The following is an 18,241-nucleotide window of genomic DNA, read 5'->3' as shown; positions in this document are numbered from 1 at the left end:
GTGTGGAGGGTGGAGTGGAGGAGGGAGTTAAGGGAGAGGGAGAAAGGGTTTGCGGAGGATCTCCAGTTGGTTATAGCTGATTTTGTTCCTTGTGTAGATGTAATAGACGGATGGAACTGGAAGGCGACACCAGATGGATGCTTCACAATCAAGTCGGCATATGAAATTGTGGCAAAAACAAGAGAGGAGCAACAAGTTTTACCTTTGGAGATGGCAAAGGTTTGGAAGGCCCCAACACCAAATAAAGCCAAGGTGACGGCATGGAGATGTCTTAGAAACAGATTGGCAACATGTGATAATCTGAGTAGAAGAAATGTCCAGATCAGCGTGGAGGAGAGATGGTGCAATGCCTGTGTTTCTAGTGAGGAAACGACGGAACACCTGTTCCTCTATTGTCCGAAAGCAGCGGCGGTGTGGGACCAGATCTTTCAATGGCTTGACATCAAAACGGCAAATCCGAGAGGTATTTTTCAACACTTCATTTCTTTCATTGCGGCTGGAAAAAAGAAGAGAGAAAGAAGACTGCTTAAAGCTTTGTGGGTGGGAACAGTGTGGTTGCTCTGGGAAAGCAGGAATGGTAGTCGTTTTCGGGACAAGGCTTGGGATATTGATAGACTTGTTTTACAGATTAAGGGGAGACTTTGGAGTTGGAACGAGGCCTACAAAATCGTGGAGTTAGGAATTACTTTTACTTCTTGGTGTTCCAAAGACTTCAAACTTGTTTTGTTGTTTTGATTGGCATTCCTGATGCCTTGATCCCTTTTCTTTTAATAAAATTTTTACTTTACTGATCAAAAAAAAAAATCTCTTAAGAATAATGGAGAAATCTAGGTTATTTAAGATTAAAAAGAAAATATATGAAAGATTTATTTAATAGTGACTCTTCAACTAATTCCATATATATTACACATCTTTTGATTTATTTTTGGTAACTTTTATTGAGGCTTTCAAGTATGGTTGAAATAAGTTGGGAATCCACCACATACAAAGTGCAGTAGTTAGTAGAATTTGCAGCATACCTACTTAAGAAAACGGTATCTTCACCAGAAAGAGGTTCATATATATAGATAGACTTATATACATATTATATATATTAAAATAATTTCATAATTTACTTTCTACAGCAGATACTAACATTCAACAGTTAATCCTAGCTAGGACCTGTTACTAATAAATCACAAAAGTAAAGAAAAACACATAATTGTTTACCTATTTCTTCACTACGGTGACTACATCTTTGGGCGCTGCAAAGAGTGACGGAGCCAGGAATTTTCATTGGGGGCTGAACTTGTACGGCAGTTCAGGACCAATTTTTTTGGACATTTCATACGATTCACTTTTTTTTTCTTACTTTCTTTTATGAGGAATTTTTTTTTACTTAAAAAACAAATAACATTTTTTCGTTCCACATTTTCTATAAAGTACGATCAACTTCTACGTTTTTCTTACTTACAGACCACAGATCTACGTTTTTTGAAAAATTATCATTTCATTTTCTATAAAAGTAAACTAATTTTACTAGTAAAATAATTATATAAATTCACATTAATCCATTCACAAACTATATGTTTCTTTTCAAATTAACTACATCAAATCGACACAGATTGTACCTCAAAAATTCACCACAAATTAACAATTAAATTCTATCTCACAAATTACATTTTACCTAACAATGGAATTAAAATCACAATATATTAATATAAAAACAAAATTTGGGGGCTTCAGCCCCCCCGACTCCGCCACTGGCTGCAAAGCTAGAGATTTTTCACTATTATTTTCAAATACAATTACGTGGAGATTAGACGAGTCCAACTCCGATCCAATACGGATTTATTCTGCCAAAATTGACTAAAACACCCCTACTATAAAACCGGTTGATAACGAAAAACTATACTTTCAGACTCCATACTTCAACGGGATTAACTAAAGTAAGCCATTCACACAAATTCATCATAAATTATCAATTATGAGGTGCTGGGTAGTTTGGTCATTTCCTCCTTTCAAAATTTGTTGTGAAGCAAGAAAGTGAGAGAGAGAGCCTCACAACCATTTTAAAAGGCTCTAAACCATCTGTAAACAGGAAAAAGAGAGAATATATCAATATCATTTGAAAGCATAAAAGCAAAAGACAGCATATATATATACATATATATAACAAGCAATTAAAACTGGTATTATTAGCTAGATTGCAGTTTGAGCAAATGACAACACAGCAACAGCAGGCATTGGAGCTACAGCAATCACAGATGGTGAAGGTGAAGAACTCCGGCATGATCAGCCACGTAGGCAGCCCTACCGCGAACGAAGACAGAGACGAGGAGATGACGCGCTCTGCCTTGGCCGCGTTCCATGCCAGGGAAGAAGAGATCGAGAGGAGGAAGATTGAGGTCAGGGACAAAGTTCAGGCGCGGTTAGGCCGCGTCGAGGAAGAGACCAAGCGCCTAGCTCTAATCCACCAAGTAATTAATTTAAGTTGAATTCTTGTTTAATTTCCTCATCAAGAAAAGCATGTTGATGAGCTTCATTTTTGTTGCATTACAATCTAGTAGGAGCTGGAATCTCTGCATGATCCAATGAGGAAGGAGGTAGCCATTGTTCGCAAGAGAATCGACCTTATAAATCGAGATTTAAAGCCGTTGGGACTCAGCTGCCAGAAGAAGGTGAAATTAATATCACATTTCTTCATCCCAACTTATTAGAATTGTCACATTTTGAAGGAAATGGATTAAATACTTTTCTTGGTCTAGATGTTCAAGTGTTTTGATCTTGTGATCAATAATAAAAAAGATAAGTGGCCACCCGGTCAAATGATCTGGCCGCCTGGTGAAATGATTTGGTCGCCCGAGCGGCGGTTAAATGACCTCTTGATTTATAATTGTCAAATCGTTCTCTTTTTTAAATTTTCCTTATATATTTATGACCGATAACTGTCAAATCGGTTAAATGTGTAAGGTTTTTTCATAAAAAACTAAGTCATCAACATAAAGGGTATTTAAGTCTTGAACACAGAATGTTTTTGTTTATAAAAGAGGGCATTTTTCATGTACTCCCTCCGTTCACGATATCGATCGTTGTCACTTTTGTAATTTTGATCCGACCACAATATCACTTTCACTTCCATTTATAGTAGTAGGATCCACAAACTCCATTCACAATAATTCCTACTACTATCCACCACTTTCTTAAAACTCGTGTCGTCCATAACGCTATCGTAGACGGATAGAGTATAGTTTAAGGAGTGAGGCATTTTAAATTTTCACTCAAAATTAAAGGCCAACATTTACTTGTGATTAAAATGGATGATTTAAAAATGACAGGAAAAAGAATACAAAGAGGCCCTCGAAGCTTTTACTGATAAGAACAGGGAAAAGGGACAGCTGATAACCAAACTAGTTGAGGTAAATTCCACACTTTTTTTTTTTTTCAGTTTTTTGAATTGTGGCTATATTTTTGTTGTCATTTTTTTGATGATAAATTATTGGACAGTTGGTAACTGAAAGTGAGAAATTGAGACTGAAGAAACTGGAGGAGCTTAGCAAGAACATAGATTCCCTGCATTAAGAAATCTTAACAACACTTTCTTTCTTTTTTTCAAGAATTAATTTACATTTTGTTGTGTTTTCTGTTTTGTTTCAAGATTGTTTGAGACACAGTAATTGGGATGTTTCTGGTTTTGCTATTGAGTGCGAGAGTTTACTTAAAAATTTGCTCCTGTATTTGTGATACTAATTTTGTTACACAATGAATGATGGCGCCATTAATTAGATAGACTATTATTTGTTAGGTGTAATTATATTGAGTAATGTGATAAGTTTTTTCCTTTGATTCATCACAATATAAGTGTGTTATCTGAGGATGGCAGGCATTCTCATGTTCAAAGTTAATATTAGTTAGAATCTCATACTTTTGCAATATCATCCTCATTTTCCCTCTTCACTCCCTCCCAAAAAAGGGATATATATATATATATATATATATATATATATAGGGAGAGGTTCAAGAAAGAACCATAAATAAAAGAAGACCGGAGAACCATTTTCAGCCATTCGATCATCAAGATCTACGGTGGATGCATCATCTTGTTGGATGAATGCAGATCCTGAGTTCGAATCCTGAAGGGAGCATTTTTTTAAAAAAAATTTAGTGCATTAATTTTAACAGCGAATGCATTAATTTTTACAGTGGATGCATTAGATTTGATGGTTCTCCCGTTCTCACAAATAATGTAGTTCTCTCTAGAACCACACCCTATAGGAAAAGGTTCTAATAAAAACCTCTGTTAAAATGAGAACTAGGAACCTAATCTTGACCTTTAAAATATTAGATCTAATGGTTAGGATTTAGTTAACAAAAGAAACTGTGCATCTATCATATTTTATTGTGCAATTAAAAAATATGCAATTTATGCAATTGAAACCAACAATGCAAAATACTCAAGCAAATCGAAATTGTGCATCTATGCAATTGAAACTGTGCATCTATGCAATCAAAATTGTGCATCTGTAATTTAATCTCAGCCCTCTATTTTATTTAAATCAATGGCTTTAAATTGGTTCCTAGTTTTCATCTTAAGAGGGGTTTCTATATTAACCCTACCCTATATATATATATATAGGGGACGGTTATTCAATAAACCACCCTTATTTTAAGAATTACGAACCAGCAAAAATGCATGAATTTTATGTATAATACACATGAATAAACTGTATAAAGGCATGAATTGCGAAAAATAACTTTCTGCTACCTTTGGGATTCGAACTCAGGACCATGAATTTATCCAACAAGTGATGAATCAACCGTAGATAATCTAAATATACGTATTTAGTGCAGGTTTAACTTTTTCCATAGTAAGCAAATCTTGATAAAAATTGAAATTGACATGACTTCTACATTGCATATTATTGTCTACGTGATGTACGTACGTGTGTCAACACTATGGGCTAAGGTCAAAACAACGCCTTATCCTTAAGTAGAAAATAACGTCATTTTTCATGAAATTGAAATAATTATACATATATTTTTCATTTAAAACAATAACTTTTAGAAGCAATAAGAGTTGTGTCATTTTGACCATCGACAGTTTTAGGGGGTATACGACAATATTAATTTAGGGGTATATGAATTTTTGAAAAATAAAATGAACACTGAGTTCGTATATCTAAATTAAAAAATATAAAAAAAATCAAAAGATATTAAAAATTTATATATTTACGCACAAATAATTTTTAGAAAAATGTGGACAAAAAAATCACAATCACGGAGGAAGGGTCCAATTGGCCCATTGTATGGGTGTAAAAAAAATGGACCCCAGTCTAATGAATCATGTTATGGCCTTGGATTCATAGCCCACAAGTATAAAAGGTTTTTATTTTCAAAGGATGCGTTTATTTTAGTGGCAAAATTTTCGTTGGAAAAGAATGAAAAAAAATATATATATATTTATTTACTTTCTTTGTCTATAAAAAATAGCAGTTCATTTTTACCATTTTAAGACTCCACAAAAATTAGTCTCTTTCCACTTTTGACAACTTTCTATCACATGATGGGCTCTTATCTCCACTCACAATACATTTAATCATCATTATCAATACTATCATTTTAATTGGACCCTTTCTTCACTCACAATAAACTCAACTATCTTCATTAAAATTCGTGCCGTCCTCTTTTAGGACTATTTTTCTTATGGACGGAGGGAGTATTATTCTATATTTACTAGAGATGAAAAAATGATAAAATGTTGGAAAATATTTTCACACCCCTACCCTAGGATATATATCCAACATGGAAGAGAAAAGAAGTGAAAAAGAGCGAAAATGAGCTACCCAAAAAAATATTCCACTCATCCGGATAAAATTTTTCATCATAGTAAGTATGTAAAAATGATGGAAGTGAAAATACTGAAAAATAAGTGAAAATATATTTTTTCTCTCCTTTTCCATCAAAATAAACACACCCAAAATAGTCACTTTGTAACATACAAATTTACAATGGATCCCTTGTTTTTGTTTATTTGTTATGCCATAGATTTATAGTGTGACTCTTACTCATTCAGAATTTCACTCGTATTTTATTAAAAATATGTGTCATCGATATAGCAATTTTTTTTGTGGACAGATGGAGTAATTATTTTGAGTGATGAGATAAATTGATTAAGTATTTGAAGGATAAAATGATCAAACAACTTCAAAATTAATCAATTCATCAAAGTAGAGATTAGCTTTGATTATTTTATTTCTATTTGCTTTAAATAATCACAATATTAAATTTAATAGCGTCACAATGGACTTGAAATTAAAATCTTTTAACTTTAAATATTAATCATTTTATCACTAAATCAACACGCAAATAATTTGAATGATGGTTATCTATTTATCTTATCTCAAAATAAATGCACCTTACTCAATTAAATCGCACCACGGTGTGCTCGTTTGAGATTAATGAAAAACAAGCATCAAATCGTCAAAAATGAAAAACCATTAAACTTAACAAAATATTGAACTTTGAAATTCTATTATGAATTAAGAATGATTTTAGCATCAAAATTTTATTCACACTCAATAATTAAAGCTAGGTTAAAATGGTTCTACATATAAATTGTCAGATTCCTAAAATAGATAAACAGAATACATACTTTAAACTGCGTTAGAGCACCAACAGTGATGACTCGATGGGAGGGACTCAAGTCACCACTGTATCAGGTCAGCCCACTGTGGCAAAGAGAGACTCGAGGCTGGCCTAATAGATCGAGTGAGGCCATTTAATCTGGGCGTGTGCATTCGCGCATGTATTAACATTTAATTTATTTTGCTTTCTTCTGATTTTTGCCATTCATGCCTGATAACTCTTTTTTTGCCATTTAGTAAAGGATTATGTAGGATAATGTGTAACCAAGATATTTAGCGTGGATAATGACATATTATTAATACTGAGTTGGTGTTTGTTATCCTGGCTAAATATATAATATCCTGGTTTAAGTTAATCATAGGGGGGAGGTGGTATTATTAATCCTAAGAAATCTGGATTAATAATACTGGGTCGTGGGATTAAACCGGCTCATCCTCATTATTACTAAATAATACCAAAGACTAAACTGATCTGTACTAAATTAGCTAATACAGTGTATTAGCCAAATATCAAACACGCCCTTAATTTATTTCCTTTAAATCATTAAATTCTGTTTGTTCTTTTATTTCTTTCTTTTACTGAATAGCTTTTTTCAGTTGCTTTTTTTTCCTTTCGATTTTTTGCATTAAATTTATTACTTTTCATTTAATTTTTTAAAGATTGGTTGGTAAGTATAATTAAAATCAAATTGATTTTTTTATGTAATTTTTAGGATTTTAAAATTAATGCAATTTAAATTTGAAGTAAATTGTGTTATTTAAATTTATGCAATTAAATTTAAATGAAAAATACAAAAATCAAAACTAAAAAGATCAGGTCAGCTATCAAGTCACCCCACTGTGGCCTCCCGACTCAATGTGCCCCCCCTATCAGGTCACCCCTACTATGAATATCTAACATTATGAATTTCTTTTTACTTTTGATTTAATGAATTCTTTTTACTTAATTTACTTGTTTCTTATATACCAAGAATTATGAGTGAGGCTACTTTTCCAAGTAATTCATCAGCAACAAAACGAGCTGATTTGTGAGGATGCGAGAAGTAATTAATGACATTTGTAACATGTGTTAATAATACAATAAAAAATTCAAATGAATTCGAGGATTGCGATGAGCACTAAAATACGCATTCAGCAAAGATGCGTGTGTTGTTGGCGCACCTTCAACTCGGAATTTTCTCTGCCCGGCCCTACAAATCAAATTCGGGCGACTCTCGACCATTCACGGAGTTACGAGGGGGGGCAGTGGGGGGGTCGGTGGGGGCTAGGGATGGCAGTGGATCTTGGACCCGGTCCAAATCCGTGGATTCAGATCCGTTTTTACGGATCTGGATCTCAAATTTTTGGACCCGACGGATCTGGATCTGGATCTCAGTTTTGAAAACGGATCTGGATCTGGATCTTGAAATTTTAGATCCATGGATCTGGACCCGTGGACCCGCGGATCTGACGGATCTGGATCTGGATCCAAAATTTTCAGATCCACGGATCTAGATCTGGATCTGGATTTAGTATATGAAAACAGATCTGGATCTTGTATTGGCCAGACCCGGTCCAGATCCGGCCCGTTGCCATCCCTAGTGGGGGCACTGCCCCCTGCAATTTTACACATAATAATAATAATAATATTGAGAAATTAATGGAATTTTCCATTCTTGTCCCATCAAATTAATTATAAGTTGCGTTGAATATGAGTTAGTGGCAATTAAAAATAATTGTTATTTTCTAGAATCTACTTGTATTCGGTTCAGCTCGGCTGGACTCAGCTTATTTACAGTCCTGCGACCACACATAATTTAATAAATTTCTCATTAATGTAGAATCTTTCTCGACTATCAATATTCTGATTGTGAGACCATTTCTTCATTGTCAATATCTTAATTTTATTCGTTATCAACATATCAATAGCTTTTTCAATTAATTTTTATTAAAATTCGTGTTAAAAGATTTTAGGCATAAATACGGGACAGAGGAAGTATTTTCTTGTCTCTAAAAAATGCTTAAGGAAATTATATGATTATATTAAAGAACACAATCACCTCTTATAAAGAACACAATCACCTCCTGCTTCTTTCATTTATGTCCTTTTATGAAACACATAAATAAAAAATAAAGGAACCCCAACTCTCGAGTTCAAGTCACTTATTCTCCACAAAATTTACAAATCTTCAATATTTTGTTTTCTTTGTTTCTTTATCATAATAGTAAAAAAAAAAATCATTTCAAAAATTTATATCTTGTTGCTAATTTTCTAACTACATTAATGTTCTCAGCTTTGAATACATCTTCTATCAAGTTTGGAAATTTTCAATTATTTTGAAAATATTATAATTACAATGCGCTAATTTTATTTTACTCCTCGTTCCAGTTAAGTTGATCAACTTCTTTTCGATATGAAATTTAAGAATTTAGTATTTTAATTTTGTTTGATAATGAAGTGAATAAGTATTAGATATTTCTTTGCTTATATAATTTATATAATGACAGTTATCAATTTAATTGAGACGATCCAAAAAGAAATATTATTGATTAAGTTAATTAGTTGGGACGGAAAAGTACAAAATTATAGAATTGAAAGACTTTTAATCAATTTAACTGTGTACATTGTTTCATATATATATATATATATATATATATATATATATATATATATATATATATAGGATGTGGTTTTAGAGAGAACTACATTATTTGTGAGAACGTGAGAACCATCAAATCTAATGCATCCACTGTAAAAATTAATGCATTCGCTGTTAAAATTAATGCACTCGAAAAAATAAAAAAAAAATTACTTCTTTTAGAATTCGAACCCATGATCTGCATTCATCCAACAAGATGATGCATCCACCGTAAATCTTGATGATCGAATGAATGAAAATGGTTCTTTGTTCTTCTTTTATTTAGTGGTTCTTTAGTTAAAGATCGTGTGCGGCAATTAATCCTCAAAAATTAAGGCGGGCCAGTTTATCATTATTCGATCTATATTTTAATTTGAAGTCAGTCACATTTTACATGCACACGCGTGCATAGGAGATATAGAAAAGCCATGGACACCACTGTATTCCAAAATTGAAGAACTCTGCCACCTCCGTCTAGTCTCTCCTTCCCAGATCTAGCAACCACCGCGCCTTCGCCTCCGCTGCATGCCCGCCAAAACTGATTTCAATAGTCTCGAGGAATGGAGGGGACTTTGCAGCGGAGGGGGGCGGCGGAGGAGGAGATCCTTGAGCGACTGAGCAGAGGCGCAGCGGAGAGAGGGGGAGGTGGTGAGAAAAAAGTATAGAGAGAGGAATTGAAGAGGGAAAGTTGAAAGGAGAGATATAGGGCGCAAGATATTTAGGTTTAAATATAGGGGTATTGGCCAATAAATACATCAACTTTCCCAATTTTCTAGAATATAACATCACCCTTAGTTTTTGCTCCATAATACACCACTTTTATTATTTTTCTGATTTCTCCCATAAGAATTTCTGAAAAATTCTAAAACTACCCCAGACATAATCAAAATTACAGAATAACCCCATAACAATTAAAGCAAGACAGAATACCCATATTATGATTTTAAAACAGTTTAACAATTAATCAGGCCCAACATGCTTCCGTAACACTTCAAAATAATTCTTAAATTAAACCAACATTATACCTTCGTCGACTGGTCTTCTTCAGAAGTCGGTCTTGTTGCGTTTTACGGCTCGTCTGCCCACCCGGCACGCACCAACCACACACTCGCAAGAGATGGTTGCAACCCTTCTTCTTCACTAAGTGCCGACTAAATAATTTGTTGGAAAAATAAAGAAAATATTTTTACTCAACCCGGAATAGTTGGACAAAAACAAAGCGTTTATAGAGGATTTATATAATAATTAATTTATTTCAAAATAATCCCCCCAAGGGAGGAGACAACTTGTTCAGCTACTCATAGTAGCCGATTCTTGTGTACATAAATAAAAAGAAACTAAAACTAAAACGGAAAAACTTTGAAAACAAAATTAAAATTACAAAGATAATTTTCTAGAGAGAGGAAGTGGTGTGTGAAAATGTTGTGAATTTTTCGATGATCTTCTTCTCTCCAGCACTTGTGTTTATATAGAGGTTTGAGCCCCTCTATTATTGCTCGGTTGGTGGCCTCGGATTCTTTCTTCGTGGCCAGCTTGTTTGAAAATGACTTCCACCTTCTTTTGTCGGCCTTGATTGCTGACACTAGTTGGTGGTATCACATGGTGCTGGTCCCTCGCCTTATCGTCTTGTGATAATGCTGGTAGGGGCCGGCTACTTTTCCTTCCACTCACTTTTGTCCTGGAGCGTTGAGTGGTCCTCCTGTTCTTCCACCCACTTTTGTCGTTTCTTTTGTGGGTGCGATCCTCGCTGTGAATCACATGATTCACATTGCTTTGTCGGCCACCTTACTTTTTTGGTGCCCGAGGAGTTCTTCCCTTTGGAGTCTGACGTTCGTCGTGCTCATCAGACCGGAACCTCCTTCTGTCAGGTTTCGGGAGGAAACCTTTGCCGAATTCAGGTTCTTTCTGCAACGAACATTGGTCGCAGACTCTCTCGATCCAATGGCTTACATGAGCCATATTGCAGAATTTGCGGCGAGTCTCCTTGCTCCCCGCTATCTTGTTTCTCCAGATAGTTTGCCTCTTGTCTTCGAAAGATTGTTCGGCAAACTGAGTTGTGGTTCCTGTCATTGTGTTGACCAGGAACGTTCCCAGATCTGAGCTCTGAAAGAACTTAAATCTGGACTTCATTTTGTCCATCTCTGTGAGACAGACCCATAGACCCCATGCTCGCCTCGTGGAGATTTGATCCTCCGTGAATGTTGAGACGATTGCGGCATTAAACTCAGGAACTTTGATTCGGTTCAAGGCTCCTGTATCTGGTCTCCGAAGCTTAATAAAATGGAAGGCTTCGTAGACTCCTTTGCCTACTGGCTCTGGAGCTGCACTGAAGAAGTACAATTCCAGAACATCTCCCCTTTTGAGGGACTCGTTGTTCTCCCATGTGTCGAACACCGTTTTCTGGATCCATTTGGGTAGACCCTTGATCTCGGTGAAGGCCGGAGAAGTGGTATAAACTGAAGCTAATGCCCCGAATTCATACCATTCTTTAACATCATTTGGATTGGCTCCTGGAGTAAACCAAACCCTTGGATATTTTCCTGCAACATCAACCCGGCAATTTCCCGGATTAATGCCCCTTCTCGTAAGAAGTTTCTCCCACCTGTCTTGATAATTCTGCCAAGAAGGAGAAGAAATAATCAGATTAGTATCAACCTTAACTTGGCCTGTCATGGGCCTAAGGCTGATCTCTCCCTCTTTTACCCCAGAGGTGGAGGGTTGACATGTTGGTTCAGGGAGTGACCCCTTAACAACATCTTTTCCTCGAGCGTCCGGCTGTGAAGCCATTCTCTCAGGACTTGGGCTAGGGGTACTTGAATCCCCTGCTACAGGTAATCCGCCCTGTACGGAAAGCATTGCTTTTGCCCGATTTTCACGGACAGCGCGCAAGAGCGGCTTTTCAGTTGCTTCCTGAAGATTGAACATCTTCATGAAACAGACATCGATTTGGCTAGATACTTTGGCTTCATCAGCCGCTTGTATCTTTCCTGCTTGTTTAGTATGCAGCACACATCTGTGCCACTCTTGTTGTAGCAGCTCTAAGCTTTCAAAGAGCTGCCCTTGTATTGCCTCGATGGCCTCCGCTTCAGGGAGCTCCATCCCTTGTGAGGAAATCTGCAAGAACATTCTGATCAGATTTCAAAACGACAATATCATAGTCATAATATTGGCATTCTGCTTGCCATCTAATTAATCTAGCCTTTTCAGGTTTAGATTCAAACTTTTTTGTTAAGAAAGCTTTAACGTTAGTGTTATCAACTTTCAAAACGAATTTTTTAGCAAGTAAGAAAAGCGGCCATTTTTTAAACGCCTTCCGCACTGCAAAGAATTCTTTCTCGTTGATGTGCCATCGCACAGCCTCGTCGTCGGAGAAAAGACCGCTACAGTATCTGCAAGGTTCTTCTCCATATGGGGTGATCTTTGTAAGCACTGCTGCCCACCAGAAATCACTAGCATCCGTGTAGAGGACCAAATCATCCTCGTCTTGTGGTATTGAAAGCTTTGGGAGATTTTTGCAAATCTTTTTCAACTTCTTCATACCCTCTCTATGTTCCTCCTTCCAAATAAATGGAACATCTTTCTTTAGTAATGGACTAAAGATTTTCCTGTACTCCGCAAGATTTTTGATGAATATTCCTGCAAAGTTAACAACTCCGAGAAAGCTTTGGAGCTGCTTCTTTTCCCTGAGATCTTCTGGAAAATTCTGGACCTTTTCCACAATGTGATCTTGTAGAATGATTCCAGATTCATCGATCTCGATTCCCAGAAACTCCATCTTCTGGGTGGCTATGACTGCCTTCTTTTCTGACAGTACTAGTCCTTCTTGTTGGCAAACATCGGCAAAGATCTCCAGATGTCTGACATGTTCATGAATGTTTTTTGATGCAATAAGGATGTCATCAATATAAACAAACATAAATGCTGCATAATCTTTGAAAAGATTATCCATCTTTCTTTGGAATATCTGAGGCGCGTTGGCTAGCCCCATTGGCATGACATTCCAAACATAATGTCCCTGTGGAGTTGAGAAGGCTGTGTACTTCTTACTCCCTTCCTCCATGCGAATCTGGTAAAAACCCGATTTGCAGTCGAACTTTGAGAATACCCTTGCACTTCTGATGCAGTCGATGAGGTGTTCTCTACTTGGGATAAAATATCCATCAAATTCAAGAATGTCATTAATCCCTTTATAATTAATGACCAATCTTGGTTTTCCTCGCTTGATCTCCCCATGATTTCTCACCAGAAATCCAGGACTGCTGTAGGGTGATCTTCCATCTTCGATCAGCTTTAAATCAAGGTGTTCCTTGATTATACTCCTCATATCCCGTTGATCTTGAGGGTTCATCAGGATAGGTTTGAATCTAACAAACTCATGCTCCTTTCCAGTTTTAACTTTCAAGGTTGCTCTGAGCTGATTCTTGTCCCACCATGTCAAAGGATCCTCGTGATAACACTTCTGGATTCTCCTTTTGACGTCGGCAATGGACACCTGTTCTTCTTCCTTGATATCTTTGTGTGATATCAGGGATACTTTGAGGATTTGAATTTCCTCTTCGGAGAGATCTGGGAATCCCTCAGTTCTGCATTTGAGCAAAACTTCTCCGAATCTCCGTTGATCCTTCATTTGGGGTCGCCGGAGTCTGCCATCATCACCACGCTTGCTGCGGAACTTGATTGGCATCGATCGATGAAAAGCTCCTTGGAGCCTTTGCACAATGATTTTATGGTCACAATTGGTTGTGAACACAAGCCTCCTGGCCTCATTGTCTTGTATGTACCTCTTGAAACTTTGCAGAAAATTATTTCCGAATAATATATCTGCTCCGGTATCGTGGAAATATATTGGTGGAGTCTTGACCTTGTACCAAGGTGTTTGTCCTGCTCCTCCGATCAATATTTCCGTCTGTTTTACTCCTTTTGATAAGAGCAAAATCTTTTTGGAGAAATCCCTTCCTGCAATTCGAGGTAGATCTTCTTCCACTTCTGCTGGAAAGACTCCTCGTTTTGCTGTACAGATTCCTGCTCCTGAATCCACATAGGCAGCAAAATATTCTGCTTTGTATTTCTCGTATAACATCCCTACAGAGATGTATATCGAGAATGGACTTGTCATTGGATCATCACTCTTTGGCGTCCAATGGTGATCTCCATTCCTCCTGATTTCCATGACCATGGTTTATATTTGTCAAGGAAATCTCGTCCTAAGATTAGGATGTCTGCTTCTTGTCCGGCTTGGCCTTCGGTCTGGATTTCAAAACCTCCAACCTCCAGAGTTCCGATATATCGGTTATCGCCTGGATTTGCCAGATAATACAACATACTGCAAGGAAACTTGTTTTCCCTGTTTATTGTATCAAATCTTGTGGAAACCTGTCTCCATCCTTCGGGGCATTTGAATTTGACCCTTATGTCTGAGACTGGTATTTCCTGGATCGCCCTTCTCTCGTATGATTGAGAGAAGCTCCTTGTTATAGGCCCTGAGGTAAGCCTATTTCCTTGGAATGATAGCCTTGGTGCTCCCAGTCTAAGACTCTGAGTATGGCTAAGCACCGGCTTGTCTCCAATATCAATGTCGATTTCCCCGATTTGAGGAGTCGCCACTTTGTTTAGATTGACCGCCTTGGCTACTTCCTTGAATATTTCTGGTATTTCAATAAATTTCTTTCCCAGAAATAATTCCGTGTGATGGGAATTTGATAAGGCATACGAGACTTGAAAAGTCAGTGAGTATGGCCTATTTCCATCCGTCATTAGCTCCTTCTTCTTGTAGTCCTGATAAATCGTCAGGGCTCGGCTGAAAGATGCATCTTGCAGATTATAAGAGATTTGTGGATAGAATTCTGTTATAATCCTTTTGGCATAGAGGTTGCCTGAAAAAGCTCCAAGAACTGAAGCTTTGGCATCTCTGATCCTTTTGTCGCAAAGTACGACATCAATTGGTTGGTCTGTCCCTGGGGAGAGGGATGATTTGATCACCAACTGAATTGCTCCGATATGAATCCATTTTATCGTGCTTGCGACTTCTGGCTTCATTTTCTTGAGGTCTTGGATGATATCCTCGGCCGGAACCAGCTGGATTTCCACCTGATTACTTGTGATTTCGATTGGAAGCGCCGTTTCTTGGTTTGTAACTCCAAAATAGACATGATGCTTCCTCTTCAATGGTATCAAGCTATTTAAAACTCGATTCAATCTGCCATTAGAAAATCCTTGGTAGGTCTGTACCTCTCCGGATTCCCTATTGAGTTTCTTTACCAGTTTGTTCACCACCTCTTCCTGTGGAATCAGAAAATGGCTAATGAATCCATTCTGATCCTCCTTCTGGATGTGGTGGACCTCGTGTTCCTCTTTAGTCTGACTCGTCTCCGGTTGATCCATCGGACATCCTTGAATCCTCAGAACTAAAGATTTCTTCTTGCTCATATATACTCTCATCAGAGGATATATCTTCAAACTGATACACGGGTATCAATTTCTGGTAGAAGATTGCGTCCTCGATATCCGGTGTGGATTCGAATCTTCTCATCTCCCTTTTCTCATTGTCTGGGCAATTGGTTGAAATATGCCCCTTTGCACCGCACGTCCAGCAATTGCAATCTTTAAAACTTTCATTTGCTTTGGCTTGAGTGCGCCTGAAAGTTTTTCTTGCCGGGATTCTCTTTTGATTTGAGAATCGGTTTCTGGATGGTCCGCTCCGTTGGCCTGACTTGTAGGAGCGTGCCTTCTGCCTGGTCCACATAGTTCTTGGTTTCCAAGAACTTTTCCTGGATTTTCTTTCATAGGGTTGGTACCTATGTTTCTTTCGGCTCCTCCTTTGATACAGCAACTCAGCGCCAATCTCTGTTGGAAGATCAATGTTGTCGCATATCAATGGGGACTTCTTGTTGAGTCTTCTCAATTTCTTGAGATTCCTTAAGTCCGCCGCCTTCTGGCACCATTCGGACAGCTTCTTGTGCACGTAGGACATCCTTCTTGAAGCACTATCAAGAGGATATTCTCCTGGTGATACATACTCGTTGATGAGCATCTCCCTCCACGGACTCGGGAACTTTGTGAAGAAGAGGTCCTTGGCGGTTGTATCATCAACTACCCCCATATGAACATATAGGGTATAAAGACGTAGAAACTCATCAAGAGCTTTTGGCTCTAGCACTATTAATCTTAGATTGTAGAGTGCCTGATGATATTTCTTGCGTTTCTCCTCTGCAGATCCTTCGAAAAAACCCATTCCCAAGAAATGGATCTTAATTTGTTTAGTAGCCTCCTTAATGATGTCATAAGGTTTTGTGCTATTAAACAATTCTTCCCTTGCTGAGGTATCGATTTTATCCCAGTATTGTTTTGCCATTCCTGCCAAACTAGCTTCGAAGATTTTGGCAAACTCCTTTTTATCGTATTCAATTGTGGTGACTACGATATTCAATGATGAAGCCCATTCGTCGATCAGATCCTCCCAATCTTTGAAGCTGGCTTCGTCGATGTTGAGAATCAATCCATAGGGATGGATTGGTTCGAGTGTGGCCTTTCCTACAGGAGTATCCCGCATTTGTGGCCTGCGTCTTTTGGTTCGTTGGTAGTGGCTGGCATCATCTGAAGCCCCACCCCTTTTTGACGAACTTTCTTCTTGGTGCTCGGTTTTGGGCACCTCATCTTCTTGGTTCATCTTTAGATCAACCATGTTGAGGTTAGCAAAGGATTCTGCTAACTCCTGTAGATCTTCTAATCCGATTCTGTCAAGGCTATTCATGATATTTGCCTTTCATGATTCGGATTATGTCCTTCGGCTGCAACTCCTTGGGTGCTGCATCAAATATAGGGGAATTCGTCGGGTCGTTGGACCATTGCTTCCGGATTTTTCCGGAACATGGTTTTCGCCTTTCGATTTCCTTTATTCTTTTCTGGATATCACACAAGAGAGTAAGGATTTCCTCTTGTTTGAGTGATATTCTGCTCAGCTCCATCGGTAGATCATACAGCTTGACGCCATAATATTCCACCGTCTTTTGGATCTCCCGCAAGTTGACGTTGTCGGAAGAGCTTGGCTCGATCTTTTGGTAGCCTGGAAAAGCTACTCCCGCCTTGTCTTTTGGTTCCATCAATCGTGTGACTGATGGGCCTCGTCTCTGGTTCGTTCAATCGCCGTTCTGGTAGCGGCGAGTCCCATGAGGTTCTCATGGTAGAATTGGATACTCGTGATAATATCACGAATAATCTCGACCTCCTCTCCTCGTCGTACGTTGGTAACGAGGGCTCGGTTGTTCCAGTTGAGTCCGTCTAGTAGACGGGTGATTTCACTCTCTACATATTGTAGAGAATTCCTGTATAGTACACATCTCGGACACTCGTCCGGATCCATAAACTTTTAATGGAGTCTCCTCCCACATGGGTTAATCGTAAAATAAATTAAAAATTACATAATTCCTCTATAAAAACCCGCTCTGATACCATTTTCAAACAAGGATCTTTTAAACTGTTTTTTCTCTGTTTTTACTTGATAGTACGTGGCGTTGTCTCACAGTCCAGACCCAGATTACCAGGTAATCTATCGGGCACGAGGAAAGTTTCCAGCCGATATACCATTCAAGCCAAATCTTATTCATATTTTGGGTATAAATTGTCTTTAGTCAAAACAAAAGTTTTAGGGGTCAAAATGCAATAAATTTTATAATGGGGTAATTCTTTGAATATCCATACTTTGGCCATGGGAGATTTGAGAAAGAAATGAAAGGTGATGTATTTTGAGGCAAAATCTAAAGGTGGTGTTATAAACTAGAATTTAGTCATAGTTCATGTATTTAGGGGCAATAACCCCTTAAATATATATATAATTTAATTAGGTTCTAATCGTATATGGGACAACCCAGTAAAGATATACTCGTAGAGAAGCTAATTGTGTAGCTCATTCTTTAGTGAATCTCGCTATTTATTGTGATGATGTAAGAATTTGGGAGTCGGGTGGCTCCTTGATTTGATTCATCGGGATATAAGTTAATATAT

The 18,241-nt window shown here is 37.6% G+C and overlaps 1 protein-coding gene across 2 annotated transcripts; it reads left to right on the top strand.

The window, feature by feature from the left end:
- Nucleotides 1–2,083: 2,083 nt before the first annotated feature.
- Nucleotides 2,084–3,704, top strand: LOC131000160 (uncharacterized). Of its 2 annotated transcripts, XM_057925940.1 has the most exons (4): nucleotides 2,089–2,459; nucleotides 2,550–2,660; nucleotides 3,318–3,398; nucleotides 3,487–3,704. In XM_057925940.1, exons 1-4 carry the CDS (start codon nucleotides 2,202–2,204, stop codon nucleotides 3,559–3,561), a joined length of 525 nt encoding a protein of 174 aa, XP_057781923.1. In that variant the 5' UTR covers nucleotides 2,089–2,201; the 3' UTR covers nucleotides 3,562–3,704. The 2 variants fall into 2 exon arrangements, with proteins under 2 accessions (XP_057781922.1, XP_057781923.1); XM_057925939.1 differs by having other exon boundaries at nucleotides 2,084–2,459; nucleotides 3,318–3,704.
- The last annotated feature ends 14,537 nt before the right edge of the window (nucleotides 3,705–18,241 follow it).

Source organism: Salvia miltiorrhiza, chromosome 8 (genome assembly GCF_028751815.1).
Source record: "Salvia miltiorrhiza cultivar Shanhuang (shh) chromosome 8, IMPLAD_Smil_shh, whole genome shotgun sequence".
Classification (NCBI taxonomy): domain Eukaryota; kingdom Viridiplantae; phylum Streptophyta; class Magnoliopsida; order Lamiales; family Lamiaceae; genus Salvia; species Salvia miltiorrhiza.
This window is presented reverse-complemented; position numbering and strand designations above follow the sequence as displayed.

What these genes read in the sequence shown, in the direction of transcription:
- LOC131000160 (XM_057925939.1), top strand. Translation starts at nt 2,202, where the DNA reads ATGACAACACAGCAACAGCAGGCATTGGAGCTACAGCAATCACAGATG. An exon ending in GCCTAGCTCTAATCCACCAA is followed by an intron (nt 2,460 to 2,549) that starts GTAATTAATTTA and finishes ACAATCTAGTAG; the next exon opens with GAGCTGGAATCTCTGCATGA. An exon ending in GACTCAGCTGCCAGAAGAAG is followed by an intron (nt 2,661 to 3,317) that starts GTGAAATTAATA and finishes TAAAAATGACAG; the next exon opens with GAAAAAGAATACAAAGAGGC.